Raw genomic sequence first — 18,579 nt, forward strand, 5'->3', positions numbered from 1 at the left:
GCTCTATGGAATTCCAATTGAAACCCATGTTAGATGTGAAGACATCTAACATGGGCTTCGATTGAAATTCATAGAGCATATTATCAAGCCCATTATCGCCGCAAACTGCCGATAAAAGCGGCGATAATGTAACGCCCTTACTTGATAATATGCCCCATGTTCTTATAAAATTGCGTTTTTAGATTGTCTGATAGTAGGTCGCTTTGAGCGTATTGAAAAGCGAAGTGAAAGGTATTGATGGTGATTTCACATTTTTGTTGCCATTTATGAGATATTTTGGCCATATCATCGGGCATAATGCTGTTCAGTAAAGCATAGATGGACCCAATACGAGGGATGGTGGGCTCGCATATTCTCTCCATAAGTTCGCTTTTAGTAAACCCTGAGGGCCCACCAACCTTACGTGTTTAAAAAAAGCCCTGATTGCGAGATATTTGAAGGCGTCACCATGACCAAGATCAAATTGGGTTTTGAGAGCCTCAAATGCCAGTACCTCGGTTGAAGAGTACAAAGCCCCTAGTTTTTTTATGCCAGAATTAAAGCAATTTTGAAAGTATAACCCCCACAAATATCTCAGGCAAGTTGGTATTATTATTGGTAGGGGTACAGTGGTTTAGTCTGCCCAATCCTAGAAGTTTACGCACAGCTGTCAATAACTTATAGGTTCCTATGACAGTCTTGAATCTAACTTTCTTATAGTACCCAAATTCAAGTTGGTGTCACAAGCATCCTCTGGCTTCAGGAGCCAGTAATAGTTGAAAGAGTGACAGGAGTCCCGTTGTTGAAATCAATGGTTGTTCTTGAATCAATGTGGGGCATTCCTGCAGGACCGAGGCTCAATAATATAACCTTAAATTTGGGAGAGCCCAGCCCACTCTTTTGAGGGGAAGTGATAGATATTTGAGTGATCTCCTGGGTTGAGAGTACGCCCATATCAATTGGGAATAGAGATGATCAAATGTCTTCAATATTAGGTTTGTAAACTCTAGGGGGATGGCTCTATAAAAATATAAATTTGGGGGGAAAAAATAATTTTAAGAACATTTCAGAGGCCCACCATAGTCAGATGTAAATTATTGAGCAGGTTCAATGACTTTTTGGTCTTCACAGTAAGGGGGTCCAAATTTTCAATGACTATTAAATCTGTTTCTGCCCCAAGATATTAACCCCTAAATACTTTGCCTTAGCAACAACTCTACCATCTGACCAATTAATTTTCTTGTTCACAATGATCTGGGTCTTTCCCTTGTTTAATGCATACCCCGAGATCTTCCCGAAACCCTGAGCCTCACATTCTATACCTGTTACAGCTTTATCAGGATCCGGGGTTACAAAGGCTAGGACATCCGCATAAGCCATCATTTTTGTTTCTAGACCATTCCTAATTATAGCTGGGATTTCATGATTGTTTTCAAGCTTTTTAAAAAAGGGGTCAATATATATTGTGAAAAGGAATGAGGAGCAGGGGCTGCCCTGACAGGTCCCCTGTGTGATTTCAAACTGCTCAGTTAATTGCCCATTTATTAATACCCCTGCTGTGGGACTGAAGTATAGTGCTTTAATAGCTTGAATAGCCTGAGGTCTAAAGTTCATTTTCTGCATGACGCACCACAGAAACCGCCAGGAGACCTGATCAAATACTTTTTCAGCATCAAGATGTATTAGCGCCATCGGATCTCCAGTGGTCTGTGCTGAGTCAAACAGAGTAATGGTCCTCCGGATATGATCAGTTGTGCCCTTCTCAGGGATAAACCTGTGTTGCCATATGGAAACTAGACGTTCAATTTTGGTAGATATTCGAGATGCAAGGATTTTGGAGAATATTTTCAAATCTCCATTAATGAGTGTAATTAGGCGGTAAGAGCCCATTTCTAAAGGAGGTTTATCTTTTTTAGGAAATGTGATTATCTTGGCTGTCGCCCAAGAGGCAGGAGGGGTTTCACCATTGAAAATCTGAACCACCAAGGCCGCAAACATATCTCTGATCTGAGGGGATAAAACTTTATAAAATTCGACTGGTATAGTCGGTACCTGCCGCCTTGCTATCTGATAAATTTGCCTAAGCCGTCGCTATTTATTCCCAAGAGGGAGGGTCTTCTAATTGTCCACGATCCTCTGTACTGAGGCGTGACAATGATACTGAGTCAATAAACTTATCAATCTCTTCCTGTCTAGTTTCCTGTGATCCATTGCCCTCTTTTGTATAAAGGCTGAGATATAAATCCCGTAAGGCCGCAAGAATCTCCTTCCGGTCACTAGTGATACCTCCTGTTGGAACCTGGATGGAATGTATCCCGTTTGTAGTGAGGCGCTGGCTATCTTTTATGGCCAACTGGTGTCCAATTTGCTTGCTGCATTCGTATATCTTTTTGTGTGCAGCTGCTTTCTCTGCCAGGATTAAACCAATTTCTGCTCTGATGGCTGCCATTTCCAGCTGGTACAGGTTCAATTTATGCACCCAATCTGGACAGCACCAATCAATCTTTCCTCCACCTTAGCAAACTCTTTTTTGGAGCTCTGAATCTGCGCTTTCTCTTGTTTATTCTTTCTCAAAGAAAACTGTAGAGTCTCCCCTCGGAAACACACTTTCAGTGCGTCCCAGACGAACATAATTGGGGTCGACCCAATGTTTTTTTTAGAAAGTCATTGATCCAGCTTTTGATATGAATTTGGTAACTCATATCAAGCAATAATGCTCTCTCGTAGCTCCAATTCGAGACTTCTTTACAGAGCGCTAAACCCTTTAAATTTAAAATCAATGGATTACGGTCTGACAAAAATCATGGTACAATATCAATTTTACTTTCATGGAGCAGGGAGGGCGATACCAGAAAATAGTCCCATATTGCAAAAGAATGATGAGGAGCCGAATAAAAGTGGACCCTGTCTGATTCGGTTAAGCTTGGACCAGGCATCCACAAGCCCATGTGTGTGTATTAAATTCCTTAAGGCCTGTAGGACCTTTGCTTTCCAGCCTGCATACCTCCATTGGTTATTTGCCCCTCAGTTACTAGGTAGATTGATGTTTAAATCCACACAACAACAACTGGGAGGGGCCAGTGGGCTAGTTCCTCGGAATCCCAATTTATTACTCTGGTATCATCAGTACTACTCCAGTATATTGAACAAAGAGTAAAAGAAAATTCCGTAGGTAGCCGGCATTCTGTTACGACCCATCTCCCATAAGGATCAGATTTGGTGCGGGTGGGCTGGATTAAGCAGTTACGTTGAGCCAAACTACCTACGCCTTTCGCAAATGCCCCCTGACATGTCCCCTCAATTACGCTATATCCCAATGAATTTAAAAGATGTACCCGTGACCCCTCAATGTACGTTTCCTGAAGGCAGACGACGTCAGCCCCCATCAGTCGTATGTAAGTTGGTCATATTAAAGCAATACTATGTTTGAAAATAGCATAAAAAGTACATCAATATATATATGCTATACATAGCCAATCTCCCAGACGGGCCCTGTCTGACTCAATGGTATTGATTATCCTGCAGGAGAAAAGACTCCAAACTTTCTGTTTCTTCAATAAGTTATTTTAAACTTACAGTGACAAAAAAAAACCAAAAGGAACCCTTCCCAACCTAGCCCACCCTGCCCTTCCTTCAGCCCCCCTTACCCCCACCCCCCCTCAAAAATAGAGGAATCAGGTAAAGCCTGAATGATGATCACCTATAGTAAAACCCCGCCACCCAGCCCTGCCAATATTTCTGACAAAGATATAAACCTATTTAGGCCAATAAAACAAGGGAATACGAAACCATTAATTTTGCCTCCGCTTTCAAGACCGTAGGCTTTAAAACGGGTTCAGCCCTAGATCACCCTTCAATCCCTGGTTTCTTTCCCTCCCTCCCTCCTAAGCCCAAACAAGAACCTAGCTGGCCTGCCAGGGATCTTTCACATACACTCTGCCCATGCAGAAAAAAGAGGAATAAAAGGTAGTTTTAGTATCTAGGTTTGAGACATATTGTTTATGGTGGTAGCTAACTTTGTCCCTTCCTGGCCTTAATTTTGCTAAGGTATTCTTGGGCTTTAGCTTCAGACATAAAAGTGCATGAGGACCCATTCAGAATAACTTTTAGCTTAGCAGGGTTCATTAAAAATACTTGTGCATCCAGCTGCTGAAAGGGTGAGAAAAGCTGACGAAGAAGCCACCTCCATTCCACCGTAGTGTGGCAAATGTCTGGATTTGCAAAAAAGGACACCCCCTCAAAGCTCTTTTGAGAATTTGGTCGGGCTTGTTCGTAGACCGTTTGCTTGAGCAAAAAGTTTCCGAAGAACACCATGATGGCTCTGGGCTTCTCTCCCACACTGGCATGTTGCTTCTTCAAAGTGAAAGGAAAATGGTGAGCTCGCTGGATCTCATGCTCCCAGTTCCAATCAGTATGTTCTGGAAAAGCCCCCTTCAGGAGTTTCACTATATAGCACCGGGGATCTTCCCCATCGACTCCCTCTGGTATCCCTTGAAAGCAGGGGTTGTTTTGGCACTGTCTATTCTCCTGGTCTTCCATTTTGCACATAACATTCAATCATGCGCTTTGAGAAGAGCATAAGTTGTTCAGAGTGGTGACTTCAGTCTAGGATTTCGGTGTTGCTTTCTATCATGGTGAGCCTTTCCCCGATATCTGAACAGGTTTTATTCAGTTTTCTCAGACTCCCTTTCAGCTTTTTAGCAGCCCACTTGGCTAGTAGACTGTCTGAGCATACTTCCTCCTGGAACTGCTCAATTGATAGTGATATAGAAGTCATAGAAGGTTCTTCAGAAGGATCCGATATGACTCGCAGATTATCTGGGCCTAAGGGCTTGCCAGAATGTTCGCCATAAGGGAAGGTAAGTTTAGAGTTGTACTAGTCCCATTTAAGCTGACAATGCTTCTCTAGGCACTTCCCTTCTCGCTTACGTAGCGCGGTCTTCCTACGTTCCTTACATGAATTACTGCGATTGTTATCAGATTGGTCTCCATCTCTTGAGGTGGAAGAACTCTCTTCAGCCACAGAGTCTGTGCCATCGGACACTGAAAATAAGTTTTCACCGGCTGGGTGAGGGGACAGAGCGCCTTGAGGTCTCAGGGCGCTGTTTTTGCCTTAATGAGTAATTGTATAACCACACACTTTCTGCTCCAGTCCAAAGGGGGTAGACTCATCCAGGGCGTTGGGATCCTTCACCTTGTTCTCATTGCCTATAATGGCCAAAGGAGGAGCTGCAGGTTTAAGATATTCTGGGGAATTATTAGTGTTCTCATTTGAAATCCCTTGTTGGGTCTCCTTATCTGTACTGACTCAGAGCTCTCAATCTGCGATGTGGCTAGCTGTTGATTGTTAAATAGTCCCAGTTTATGGTTTGCTGGTTCAGTATGCTCTTCACCTCCATCAAGGTTTATTGCAGTTTTTTCCTCGGGAGCCATGGAGCTTGCACCAGGGAACAGGTTGGGTATTGAGGGTTGGTAGCCCCCGCTCTCTTTGAGCATCCCCCCCTCCCAGATTTCCCCATTGCTCTTTAATTGCCCTGTCCTTCCGTTTGCCTTTGGGTACAATGTCCGCATCTGGCATCGACAGCCCCGCACTGGAGGATCCGGCATTGGTAGTCTTTGTCTTTGCACCTCTAGCACCTCGAGATGCCACACTTTGTGGAAAACAAAGTTGGGCATTCTTTAGAGCTCGCAGGGTCTCTGCAGAAGTCGCAGGGCTTACCAAAAGCGCAGCAGCATCCCAAAATAGAAAAAGATCCCAAACTGTGACTGGAGCAACGTCGTTCCACGACGTATCAATGGCAATGTTAACTCCGATCCTTCTTTGTGTGCGGCAGCGGCTTTTCCCCAGCAAACACCGGGGCTTGTGAACCGGCGTCTCAAAGCCAGGCAGCATAGCCGATGGGGGAGTTCTCTCGTGGAGTGGGCGGCGGTGTAGCGGAGTGTTACACAGGCGCCATCTTTGCTCCCGCAAAATCTAGAACTGCATGGTCATGAGGGGCCTCTGGTCCTGCAACAAGAGACTCTCATCCATTGCCACCCTGTTCTGCTCTCAATGAATGTAACCTGGCTTGTCCCAGGCTGTGACTTAGGGCAATCTTCTTTCCTCTCCATCAAGCCCTTGTACTACTGCTGCATGAGACATGGGATAGATCTGCAGTTGGTATGGAAAGTTTTGTGGCATTCGATGTCCAGGCTACTAAAGAAGAGGGATGGTGCAAGGCCCCATACTGGTGTGAGTGTAGATGGTGAGAAAAAGATGACAGCCCCTGTAAGATGAAGAACTGGAGATGGGTAGCTGCAAATTACAGGGTTGTTTTCCACTTAAAGTGAAATAGATATTGAGAGCGAAGCCCAGGTTGTCTCTGAGCTCCCCTAGAGCCCAAAGCAGCAAAGCAAAACTGTTTTAAAAATACACATCTACAGCGACTCTGTGGCAGCAGCTCCGTGACAGTGACTCTGTGGCAGCGGCTCTGTGACTGCGGCTCTGACAGTGGCTCTGCAACCGCGGCTTTGTTAAAGTGGCTCTGTGGCAGTGGCTCTGTGACAGCACCTCTGTGACAGCAGCTCTATGACAGCGGCTCTGTGACAGTGGCTCTGTGACAGCACCTCTGTGGCAGCACCTCTGTGACAGTGGCTCTGTGACATTGGCTCTGTGACAGCACCTCTGTGGCAGCACCTCTGTGACAGTGGCTCTGTGACAGTGGCTCTGTGACAGCACCTCTGTGGCAGCACCTCTGTGACAGTGGCTCTGTGACAGTGGCTCTGTGACAGCAGCTCTGTGACGTGGCTCTGTGACAGCGGCTCTGTGACAGGAGCTCTGAAACAGCGGCTCTGTGACAGTGGCTCTGTGACAGTGGATCTGTGACAGCACCTCTGTGGCAGCACCTCTGTGGCAGTGGCTCCGTGACAGTGGCTCTTTGGCAGTGGCTCTGTGACAGCGGCTCTGTGACAGCGGCTCTGTGACAGTGGCTCTGTGACAGCGGCTCTGTGACAGTGGCTTTGTGACAGTGGCTCTGTAATAGCTGATCTGTGACAGTGGCTCTGTGACAGTGGCTCTGTAATAGCTGATCTGTGAGAGCAGCTGTGTGACAGTGGCTCTGTAATAGCAGATCTGTGACAGTGGCTCTGTGACAGTGGCTCTGTGACAGCGGCTCTGTGACAGTGGCTCTGTGACAGTGGCTCTGTGACAGCGGCTCTGTGACAGTTGCTCTGTGACAGTGGCTCTGTGACAGCGGCCCTGTGACAGCGGCTCTGTGACAGTGGCTCTGTGACAGTGGCTCTGTAATAGCTGATCTGTGACAGCAGCTCTGTGACAGTGGCTCTGTAATAGCTGATCTGTGACAGTGGCTCTGTGACAGTGGCTCTGTGACAGTGGCTCTGTGACAGCGGCTCTGTGACAGTGGCTCTGTGACAGCGGCTCTGTGACAGTGGCTCTGTGACAGCGCCTCTGTGACAGTGGCTCTGTGACAGAGGCTCTGTGACAGCGGCTCTGTGACAGTGGCTCTGTGACAGTGGCTCTGTAATAGCTGATCTGTGACAGCAGCTCTGTGACAGTGGCTCTGTAATAGCTGATCTGTGACAGTGGCTCTGTGACAGTGGCTCTGTGACAGTGGCTCTGTGACAGCGGCTCTGTGACAGTGGCTCTGTGACAGTGGCTCTGTAATAGGTGATCTGTGACAGCAGCTCTGTGACAGTGGCTCTGTAATAGCTGATCTGTGACAGTGGCTCTGTGAAAGTGGCTCTGTGACAGTGGCTCTGTGACAGTGGCTCTGTGACAGTGGCTCTGTGACAGCGGCTCTGTGACAGTGGCTCTGTAATAGCTGATCTGTGACAGTGGCTCTGTGACAGTGGCTTTGTCACAGTGGCTCTGTCACAGCGGCTCCGTGACTGTGACTGACAGCAGCGCTGTGACAGCTGCTCTGTGGCAGAGGCTCTGTGGCAGCCGCTCTGTGACAGCTGCTCCTTAGCGAGATATTTCCCTGCGAGATGATGGTCTCCTCAGACTTATAAGTGACGGGTGAGTCCATAACTTGTTGCAGCCTTGCTTATCCCGCCATCTTCCTCTTTCTGGAGGCCTGGGTGAAGGTCTCAGTAGACCACCGGCTAAAGCAGTGCCTTCAGAGCTTGGAGGGTGCTGCTCTGATGTCAGAGCAGTGAAAAAATAGGGTTTAAAGCCATGACAATTGTTTTGAACGTGAGTCACGCACAACAAGGCCCTGAGAAACAATATGCAGCATAAGTTAATTTATGGTAAACACTAGAAACTCACCCAGTGCCAAGGAACAGTTGTCGGTGTAGCCTTCCTGAGCCCCTCTGCATGTAAAGATCATGCTAGGAGTGATATCGCTCCGGGACACGTTACGCTTTACCTCGTTGTTTGCACCGTCATCAATGTTAGGGGGAAGCTGCAGTCGTACCTGGGCAGGTGGGGACCCTCCTGGCCAGGAGCACGAGAGCTCCACGTGACTGTCACTGATACTCTGAGCTCCACACTGGATCCCTCCACTGGGTCTCACTAAAAGGGAAGAAAGAGAGACGGCGTCAGGAGTGGCTCCATCCTGAGCACTGGCCGTGTGTTCACTGCACCCCGCACTGGACAACAAGCAGACACCCACGTAGACCTCCCATTCATCAGGATCCCACAGGGATCTCATGTCTAGCTCAGGATCCCATGTAGACGTCACGACCAACTCAGAATCCCGCGTAGACCTCACGCTTAGTCAGGATCCCACAAACATCTAACATCCAGCTCAGGATCACATGACCAACAGAGGATACCGCATAGACCTCATGCCCAGCTCAGGATATCTCGTCTTAGCTCCTCTGAAACACTCAGGGCCCCAACCTCTCATTTCTACCAAGTAACTAAAGCATTTGTCACGATCGAACTGTAGTGAACAGTATTCACTTCCTCTTGTGTAAGGGCTACAACACCACTGTCTGCCTGTACCTAACGCAATGTACTCTAGGGCGCTGCACAGATCCTCTCTTCTGTACCCTCCACTGCTGCTCACAGTGCGCAGCTCTACATCTTGGAGTATGCCCTAACACTTTCAGCTAGATTGGTTGTGTCCAGCTGGAGTTGAGGTGTCCCATTATGTGTAAGGACTGCAGTAGTTACCTCCACAAAGTCCACATTGGGGCATATTTATCAATCTTTCACGTAGTGCAAGGCATCAAGCCACCTTGCTGCATTGCACTGCTCTGTCTGAAAGTGAGAGGGCAGTAATGCACTATATTTACCAGTATACAGCACCTTCCTGTCTTTTCCTAGTGCTGGCACACTTCTGGCTGCCTAGCGCCAATGCTGGCACCATGGCACGATGATGCAAGGGTGCCTGTATTGTAGCCAGCCTTGTTTTTGTCCTAAAGGGACACCTTCTTGCACAAAAACAATCCTGAGAGGCATTTTCCTCTTTCTATGTGTAGTGCAGAATATAGCACCCATTGAAAGACGAAAGAATAAGGAAATACAGATGTTTCTCCTCATTCCGTCTCACCTGGGGAGGTATAGCATTTTGACACATACCCAGGTCTCCACTAATGGTAAATATGGGAATGCATTATAATCGATTGGTGGATGCGTGGGAACACCCACATTCCACCCATGGAGCGCCTCCCTGTAGCAGAGTAACACGCAGCGGTCTGAGCTGCCTTGTGTTCCTCTAGATGTATCAAGCCGTACAGGGCCACGCAAATGTGGCCTTATCTGTCTTGATAAATCCCACTTAGGTTTTTAATCGCCCTTTAGTCCCTCTTACGTGCTGCAAGGGCAATACAAAACCTTAGAGAACTGGCATTTCTGTTTAGAAGAATGGATCGACTCACCAGAATGGGGCTCAACAACAGTATTATATCTTCAATCCCACCACTTCCTACCAGACTTAAAATAAGAGAACAGCGCCTTCAAATAGAAAGTATAGATTACTTGATACTACTTGGTAAGAACATAAGTTAAATGTTCACGATAGAACCGATTTTAAGTGAGACTCTTGATAAAAGTATGCATCTTCTGCAAAGACTTGGCCAAAAGTGCAGTTGTACCAGCACCATCAATTCTAATGAAATCTACCTTACGCATTAGCGCACTATGTGACACGCTTGTCTCCAGTTAGGCTGCCTGTACTTGCTAAGCGTACGTCCAAGGGTCACTTCACGGGTGGTTGCCCGCAACACATGCAGGGAGTGTTTGGTCTCACAGTCCTAGCCAGGTGCCTCCAGGTGCCTTCAGGTATGCTGCCTGTACTTCTTAGTGTACGTCCAGGGGTGACCTCACGGGAGGTTGCACGCTACCGATGCACCGAGTCTTGTCTCACTATCCGCAATTGCGGCCGCAAAACAATTGTACATTGAAGTAAGACTCGCTATTAGGAAGGGACGCCCTTAGTTCGCCCCTTCCGAATAGCGAGTCACAAACCCTATTTTGCGAGTCAGTAATAGGTTACCGACTCTCAAAATAGGGTTTGTACAGAGGACAGACCTATTTTGTGGCCTCAAATGGGCCGATTTCCCGTTTGCGACTGCAAAAAACGGTTGTACAACTGGCCCCTAGATATGTTGCGCTCGTATCTAGTGACAATAACAAAAAAAAAATCAAAAGCAAAATAAAGAATGGCAAGTATCGTCGTCTGACGAAATCCCCATTAGTCCCATTTGACCCATATGGTTCCAAGTGGGCTGCTGAGCAAATAAGTGCGAGTCGAGAGACTTGACAGCCTGCTTCTGTGCTGCACCGCAGGACGCTTGCTGGAAGCAAAAGGGTAGTTACGTGCATTTTATTAATAGATTGGAGCGAACACAGTTAGATTGGAGTGAATTTTATGAATGGGGTAGAGCTAACTCAGTTAGATTGGAGTTGCAGCTCGTGCAGGATAGAGCGGTGGGGCCGGGTGGGGGGGGATTTCGAAAGCCGTCAACGAGGGAAAATGTATTATTTATTTAATTTCCCCCTCGTTGTCTGTCAACATCCCTCCCCACTGCTCTTACCTGCGCTAGCCATGGCTGGCTAACTGCGAACCATTCTTAAACTCACAATATGACTCACGGGTCAAAATCAAACTTGCAAAACATTTTTATTGCAACTAAAACCAAAATTGTACCTGTTCCAACATGTCCTGATCTGGGTATATTTTTTGATGATCCTGACACATGGAATCATCTTTGCACAGTTACTGCAGCTAAGTTTGCACGCACTGTGGAAGGTTTGTTTAGGTACACGAAAAAAATAGGCTCAAAAGTTTGTGTCAGTTGAGAAAGCCAAATGTCTATCACTTGCAGCTTACGGTTCTGGAGTTTGGGGGAGAAAAGATATGATGGTTATCCAGAGAGTTGAGAATAGCTGTCTGAAAAGGTTGCTGGGGGTTCCACATAGTAGAGATACTTATCTAAGCCATGCCCAGCTTGGCTTTGATTATGTTATTTATCGTATTACAATTTGATCGCTTCCACTGTGGCTAGCAATCTGGACAAATCCTGGGACCAACTTTGACCGTAATGTGCTTAGGGGTACCATGAACATTTATAAAGTTACCAGCATCCCTTGGCTAATGTATATTACGAACATGAGCCACACTCTGGGTTTCCTTGATTTTTATAGCTGTTCTGAGACTCTTTCCTCTGCCTTTAGACAGACATCAAAGACCACTTTTGGAGCTTGATTGGGAAAATCAGAGATCGCCCCGAGAAGGTCAAAGGTTTGGTCTGCCCGTATAGAACGACCTTTCGCTCCACCTCAGACAGACAACATCGCTCCCCATCTTCGCAAGAAACCTCAAAACCTGGCTCTTCAACAGCCCCCCTCCTTGATGGACTGGAGTCTGCGAACCCCACCCCCCACACACCCTCAGCGCCTTGAGACCATTACGGGTGAGTAGTGGTGCTTAACAAACACATGATTTGATTTGATAGCCCCTTTAATTCTGCGCCTGTTACGTAACCACATGTTATATGGATATGTAATAACTGCCAGTGGGTCCTGCTAACCAGGCTGAGATTAAGTTCTCTGCATTTTATGGTGGCCTTCTCTGATCCTGTTAGGCACCCCATGACCCTCGATGTGTGCCTGTGTGATAATTTTTCAGACCACTGTGCACTTAATGCTATTCTGTAAATTTTGTTGTAGCTTTAGGAAAAATATTTTACTTCTACTTTTAAAGGCTATTAATCTTAGACACTATAAAATGGCATTGTATTATTTACAATCCCTTCCATCTTTGAGTGTTTGTTTGACTGTAGTGAGCTACATACAGCATGTAATTAAGCACAGGAAATTTAGCCTGCAAAGTAAAGAACACTTTTCATGGTGATATGAAGCATAATCTTTATATCTTTCCATGTTTTAGATTGTTCTTATCCTGAATTTGTTTTTAAGACAATATTTTTATTGTGTAATGTGTACTCCAACCTGACTTCTACTGAATTTGACTTGTTGCTGTTTTGTTTGCTCTACGCACTTGTCACTTTATGATACCTCTTATAGTTGGTGTCACTCTGGAATACTGTTTTTTTATATTATTGGCTATATCGTATCCCACATTCTGTATTTGTGTTTCTATGATGCCATTCACAATTGTTTTGATTCACATAGGGCGTGCTGCGGGGTGGTGAGCGTAGAAGGGCAAGGGTGGGTGGGGGTAGTAAACTGGGAGCCGCCACTGATTATTTGTCTTTTATGGCCTTTAGCTGAATAAAGTTTTTTGATGATGATGATTGGCTTCATTGTCACTCTCATTTGCCATCTTCTTATTGGATGGTTTGCATTGTCCATCATGTGTCCCCAGGAGCATTGTCAATTTACTTCTGCTCTTCCACTGCTCACATTTAGAGCTCTAGTATAAAGGGTGCTGTGTCCACCGAACTGCTTTCAGCTAACCGACCTGTTCCAACTGGGCTGGTATCAAGCGCCAAGATGCTCCTTGGAGTGGTAGTAGCGCTATATAAATGTATCTTACATTACATTACATTACATTTAGGGAATTACTTTTTAGGCCAGGTGCCAGCCAAGACATTGATTTTAGTAAAATTGTGTTTATACATATTGGAGCTATCGGCCAGCCCTCTTCATCAAATGTCGGTTGTTGTGTCATTTACATTTTACTTCCATCCACTACAGCATACGACATGGGGCGGTGAGTCGGCCACCATTCACTAAATGGTTTATTTCACTGTGAGCGATGGCATTCTGTCCTTTCAAACGGTAACATTTACCCAAAAGTAGGTCAATTGTATGACAGTGCAGGAGGCCTCAGAGTTTTCAAACCTTTCTTCAACGCTTATTCTCAGCAGCCGTATAACGATGACATAAAACACATTGAAGGGAACCGTTGAACTAGAAGGACCATGAGTAATAAAGAACTACAAGTCCCATCATGCCAATAAATATTAGCCAATTAACTGTTAAGTGTTGTATAAAGAATGGTGATAGCCTTCTGTTTGTTGCTGCTTAGCAGCCATGGTAAAAAAAAGTAAAATAAATTCTATAGTTTTTTTCTAAAATATTAAACACAATCCTTGTCAAGGTGAACCACAAAGTCACTCAATAAAACTGTGCTTTACCCTCTGGTGCTTGTCACAGAGCAGTCAGACTTACCTTAGAGGCAAAGTATAAAGAAATTGTGCAGCACTTAAACAGTAATAAAGTGAAAACACAACAAGAGAAAAATTCCTCACCAATTTAGAAACATAGAGTATATTTTTATAAATAACTGACTTAAAAACAACTATCAGTAGAACTTGAGTTACGAGTCTTTTAGGTTTTCTGGTCATACCGGTACAGGTCAATAGTCAACAGTCCAGAGCCAACCGGATACAGGGACCAATGTTGTCCCGCTGGAAGAGTTACCTTAGTAACTTTGGTGTGTGGTCTGTACAGTACTATGTGAGGCTAAGATCCGAGGTGATGCATGGTTCTGCGGCAGTCCAGGAGCCGCCAGTCAAGAGTTGCAACATGCTGCGATGTGAGGCCCCGCATGGCTGTGCCTTAGATTTGTGAGCCACCGAATAATAGTTACTGGGCACTGCAATGAGAGGCTTGATGTCACTCTGTGTCGGGTCCGGGAAGCCGCCTATTAAGAGGTGCAAGGTGCTAGGCTCTGCGTCACTCTGCGTTGGGCCCAGGGTGCTGCTGATCAGAAACTGTGAGGTGCTGAAGTGCAGGGCCCGGCATCAACCCGCGCCATCTTGCATTGAGGCTGGGGGAGTGAGGCATTGAGGCAGGGAAGAGTACACTCTAACAGCCACAAAGGATCCAGAACCTTGAGGGCAGGCTTGGATGTTAGGACTCATTCCCATAGGCTTAGCAGATGAACGGGGCCCAGTCCAGTGGGTCTGGTCAGGCTGAAAAGCAGGACAGGCCTCTGGAAACTTGTTGTAGCGCTGTAGTTCACACACGAGGTCAACTAACTGACTTTAGTAGTCACTTCTGGAGTCCCGTCTGCCTTTAGAGATACAGATACCTGGGCAGTCCTTCTTCTGGTCTTCATGGATTCAAGATAGTTCTGATTTTGGGTCTGAAGATGCCACATTTATACCTGATGCCAGCCTTTTTGTGGCGAAATTCCCTGAGCTTCTCCCAAAACAAATTCATCTCAGTTCTTTCCCTTCCCTGGTCACCAGGGGCCCGATGTAGGTCACCAAATACCGGTCGATAACGGCCGAATTCGGCCGTTACCGACCGGTATTTGGTGATTGAGATGTAGGGGCCATTATTTTACAGAATCGGTAAATTTACCGAATCGGTAAATTTACCGATTCTGTAAAATACCGAATCGGTAATTTTACCGATTCGGTAAATCCCAGATGTAGATAGCACTGTTTACAGTGCTACAGGCCTTCAGAATTCGGTATATTATCACCCAATACAATTGGGTGGTAAAATACCGAATTCAGGTGTACATGCACATCTGTGCATGTACACCTGTGCCATGTGACACACAGACATGCCCTTAGGGCATGTATGTGTGCCACATGACACACAAGCCTGGAATTGGGGTGCTACAGGGTGTCAAAGTGACACCCCGTTCACCCTTGCAGGATTCGGTATTTACCGAATCGGTAAATACCGATTCGGTATTTCCCATTGATTCCTATGGGCTTCAAAGCCCATAGGAATCAATGGGAAATAGCGATTCGGTATTTACCGATTCGGTAAATACCGAATCGTACAGAATCGGTAATTTATTACCTACATCTGCCTGCTTCCGATTTACCGACTCTTAAATAACGAATCGGTATGATTCGGTATTTAAGAGTCGGTAAATCGGAATTACCTACATCGGGCCCCAGGTGTTCTAACATTCCTACTGATGTGACAATTGACAGTTAGCGATTTTGTTTTCAGCACGACAAATCTATATTTGAGCAGATATTCCAAAATGATGTACTAAAGCCCCTTTCCACATCTATGGGTCCCATGACTGAACAACTTATAAATGTACTCTATTGACACATCTCCTCAATTGTCTGCCTAATCCCAACATGCCTCAACACAAAAGACAAAAACAATCCATATCTAAGGTGAAGTTCTTAGAACGTTGAAAAGGATTATTTAGATGTTTTTCCTTCAATACCTGGAGATATTACTGAAGATGAAGGGACGAATGGTGTTTCTTCAGTCCCTGATGATCAAGGGGAACTGTTTGATAATCTGGCAAAGATGAGGTGAAAACTAGGTGACCATTATCTAAAAAGAGGAATTACATCAATATTGATGCAGGGGAAGTGGGTTCTTCTAAAAACCCATCTCTCTAGCATCATACAATTGATACAGAAGAAATTGTTTACCCACATTGCTCCGAGTGGATACCAACTCCAAAAGCAGCTTCTAATATCCAAACAAAGTACTGAAATCCTTCCCAAGAGATCTGGGTTTAATCCATCATCGTTCTTTAGCTCATTTCACCACCTCAGTTCAGACCCAGCAATATGCAAATCAGTCTTAATGCTTGTTTCCTGTTCAGGGAATACCTGGTTAGGCAGAGTGGGCTGGACTGCTCCCATGAGGCACAGGGTCAAGACTGATTTGCATATAGCTGGGTCTGAACTGAGGTGGCAAAGTGAGCTAAAGAACGATGTTGGATTCGACATAGATCTGTGACTGGGGGCAAGTGTCGGAAAAGTTTCAGTGCTCCGTCCATCATCTCCTTGTGTTAACCTTTTCGTCAGGGCAGACAAGAGGAAGCAGCCGCTCAGCAAGCCGTTTTTACCAGGCACCATGCTGTGGAACCTTCAGAAGAAGAAGTCAATGGAATGACAACCTCAGAGGCACCCCATTCTTCCCAACTAGAGTCAGTGTTATAGAGGTCATTTCCAACATGAAGGCTTCAGTGATAGGTCCACAAATTCTACCTTTCATGGCAAGCCATCTTCTTTCTTCAACACTAAAGTTGGGAGGAAGAATTCATAATATTTCCAAATTGGCAAAAAATCCCACACAATTCTCGGATTCTTTAAGCAGTGTTAGCTACTGCCTCAAAATCTATGCAGCTACCTCTCAAACTTATCTTCTGAAGCAAATCCAAATCAAAGACCAAGAGATAGCTTAATTAATTCAGAAACAAGCCATCAAACCTCCCACACCATACCACAATGGTTTCATCAGCAACATCTTCTGTCTTGTAATCAACCTCAAAGAATTTAATTCCTGGACTCTTTACAGTCATTTTAAGATGAAAGAAATCCATGTTCTGAGGAACCTTCTAAGAGAAGACGACTTAATGGTGCACTTGGACCGCAAAGATGCTTATCTAGTGTTTCACATTATTCCTCCTCGCTGTTCTATTGTTGAATTCTAATGCCTCCAAACAACCTATGAGTTTTTAAGTCTACAGTTTGGCCTGTCTTCAGCCCTTTAGTGTTTTCCCAACTGCAACCATCAGTGGAATTTTTTGAGCTCATGAGGTTTGCTTATTCATTTATGTAGAAAATATTTTGATTACATCCCAAAAACCAAATATCTTACTTTTTCTACTAAATCTTACTATAACTCTTCTGCAAAACCTCAAATACGTAATAACTAGTGACAAATCAGATGTTCTTCCTTCACACCAGACGTTTCTGGGTTTGCGGCTTGCCTCCAGCACACAGAAAGGAACCTGCCATTAGCCTTTTGCAATGCCAGCATTCTTAGAACCTTGGCAGGGGGAGGGAAGACAATTCCAGAACCAGATGTGAGGGTAGCCTAGAAAATCTCCTACTTCAAAGACTGGCACCAGGTATAAATATTGGCCCTCCTAAGCAACTCTTCAGCACACTTCTGAACCTGTGGACTTTAGAGAAGGACTGTCTTGTTCACCAGAGGACTGCCCTGCTACTTCAGGCTTGCCTTGTTCCCAGAGGCCTTCCCTGCTGCTTGAGGACTGCTTTGTTTTTCATAGGAAAGCCCTGCTGCTTGAGTCTTGCGTTGTTCCCTAGGAGACTGCCCTACTGCTTGAGGCCTGCCTTGTTTTTCAGAGGATTACCCTGCTGCTAGAGTCATGCTGTCTGCAAATAATGACTGGTCCTGCTATCTTCATCCCAGGCTACTTGAGTGAATCCACAGGTGAGTTGGCTGACCTTCTGTTCTGAGCTACAGGCACTCAACAAACTCCAGAAGCTTCCATGCAACAGCCCAGCTGACCTGCAGCTACTTTACCTCTAAGTTAAGCCTGATTGCTTTTGTGCCAAGATTACAGAGGGTAAAGCACCGGTTAATTTGGGGATATTTGTGGTTCACCCTGACAAGTATTGTGTTGTTGCCTGGATGGTACTTACAACCTCTCAACCAATAACCCAATCTTTTAGGCTGCAAATATGATTTTCTTAGATAATTTCTTAGCATTGTTAGCAGCAGAAGGTCTTTGTATAGAACAGTAAATTCCTATCATTCAGCAATTTCTACTAGTCATATGCCAGTTGCTGATTATCTTATTTGAGAACAACTATTAGTTTCTAAATTATTGTGTGGTATTAGATTATCTTCTCTCCCAATCCTCAATATTCTGTTCTATGGGATGTATCTGTAGTTCTAAAATTTCTCCAACCTTGGCTTAATAATAAATATTTATCAAGAAAATAATTATCTGCCAAACTTACCATTCTTCTTTGTCAAGTGACTGAATAGCTTCAAGATGTTGAATCGAGTTTCCTTCTTGCACCAAAAACAATCCACAGAGGGAGGCCTTTTCCTCTTTCTATGTGTGCTGCAGAATGCAGCACACATAGAAAGATGAAACAACCAAGAGAAATAAAGATATTTCTCCTTGTTACTCCTCTCCTGGGAAGTCATAGCATTATGATCATTATGATGCAGTCCTAGTTCTACCATTATCAGTAAATCTGGGAATGCTTCAGAATCCATGGGTGGGTGCCTGGGAAAACCCACGCTCTACCCATGGAACACCTCCCTGGGGCAGAGTAATGGAAGGCAGTAACTTGCGCTGCCAAGCTTTACTCCATATTTACCAAGCAATGCAGGGCAACGCAAGGTAGCCTTGCGTGGCTTGGTAAATCCTATTATTGATTTTGCATCGTCCTGCCAAACCTGGCATGACGCGAGGTTGACACAAAACTTAGATCAATAAGTCCCTGTGTATTTTATAAACCGTCCTTTAGTGACGGTGATAT

The 18,579-nt window shown here is 45.2% G+C and overlaps 1 protein-coding gene across 1 annotated transcript in view; it reads right to left on the reverse strand.

Annotated features, from left to right (window-relative positions):
• Positions 1-18,579, reverse strand: part of LOC144767953 (cell adhesion molecule CEACAM6-like) — a gene marked incomplete at its 3' end in the record, with an annotated part of 174,265 nt that overhangs the window by 12,778 nt on the left and 142,908 nt on the right. Inside the window, exon 6 of the mRNA XM_078651304.1 lies at positions 8,249-8,494. Within this exon, the coding sequence (XP_078507430.1) occupies positions 8,249-8,494 (246 nt within the window). The remainder of the gene's footprint in view (positions 1-8,248; positions 8,495-18,579) is intronic.

The sequence above is a fragment of the Lissotriton helveticus genome, chromosome 7 (genome assembly GCF_964261635.1).
Source record: "Lissotriton helveticus chromosome 7, aLisHel1.1, whole genome shotgun sequence".
Classification (NCBI taxonomy): domain Eukaryota; kingdom Metazoa; phylum Chordata; class Amphibia; order Caudata; family Salamandridae; genus Lissotriton; species Lissotriton helveticus.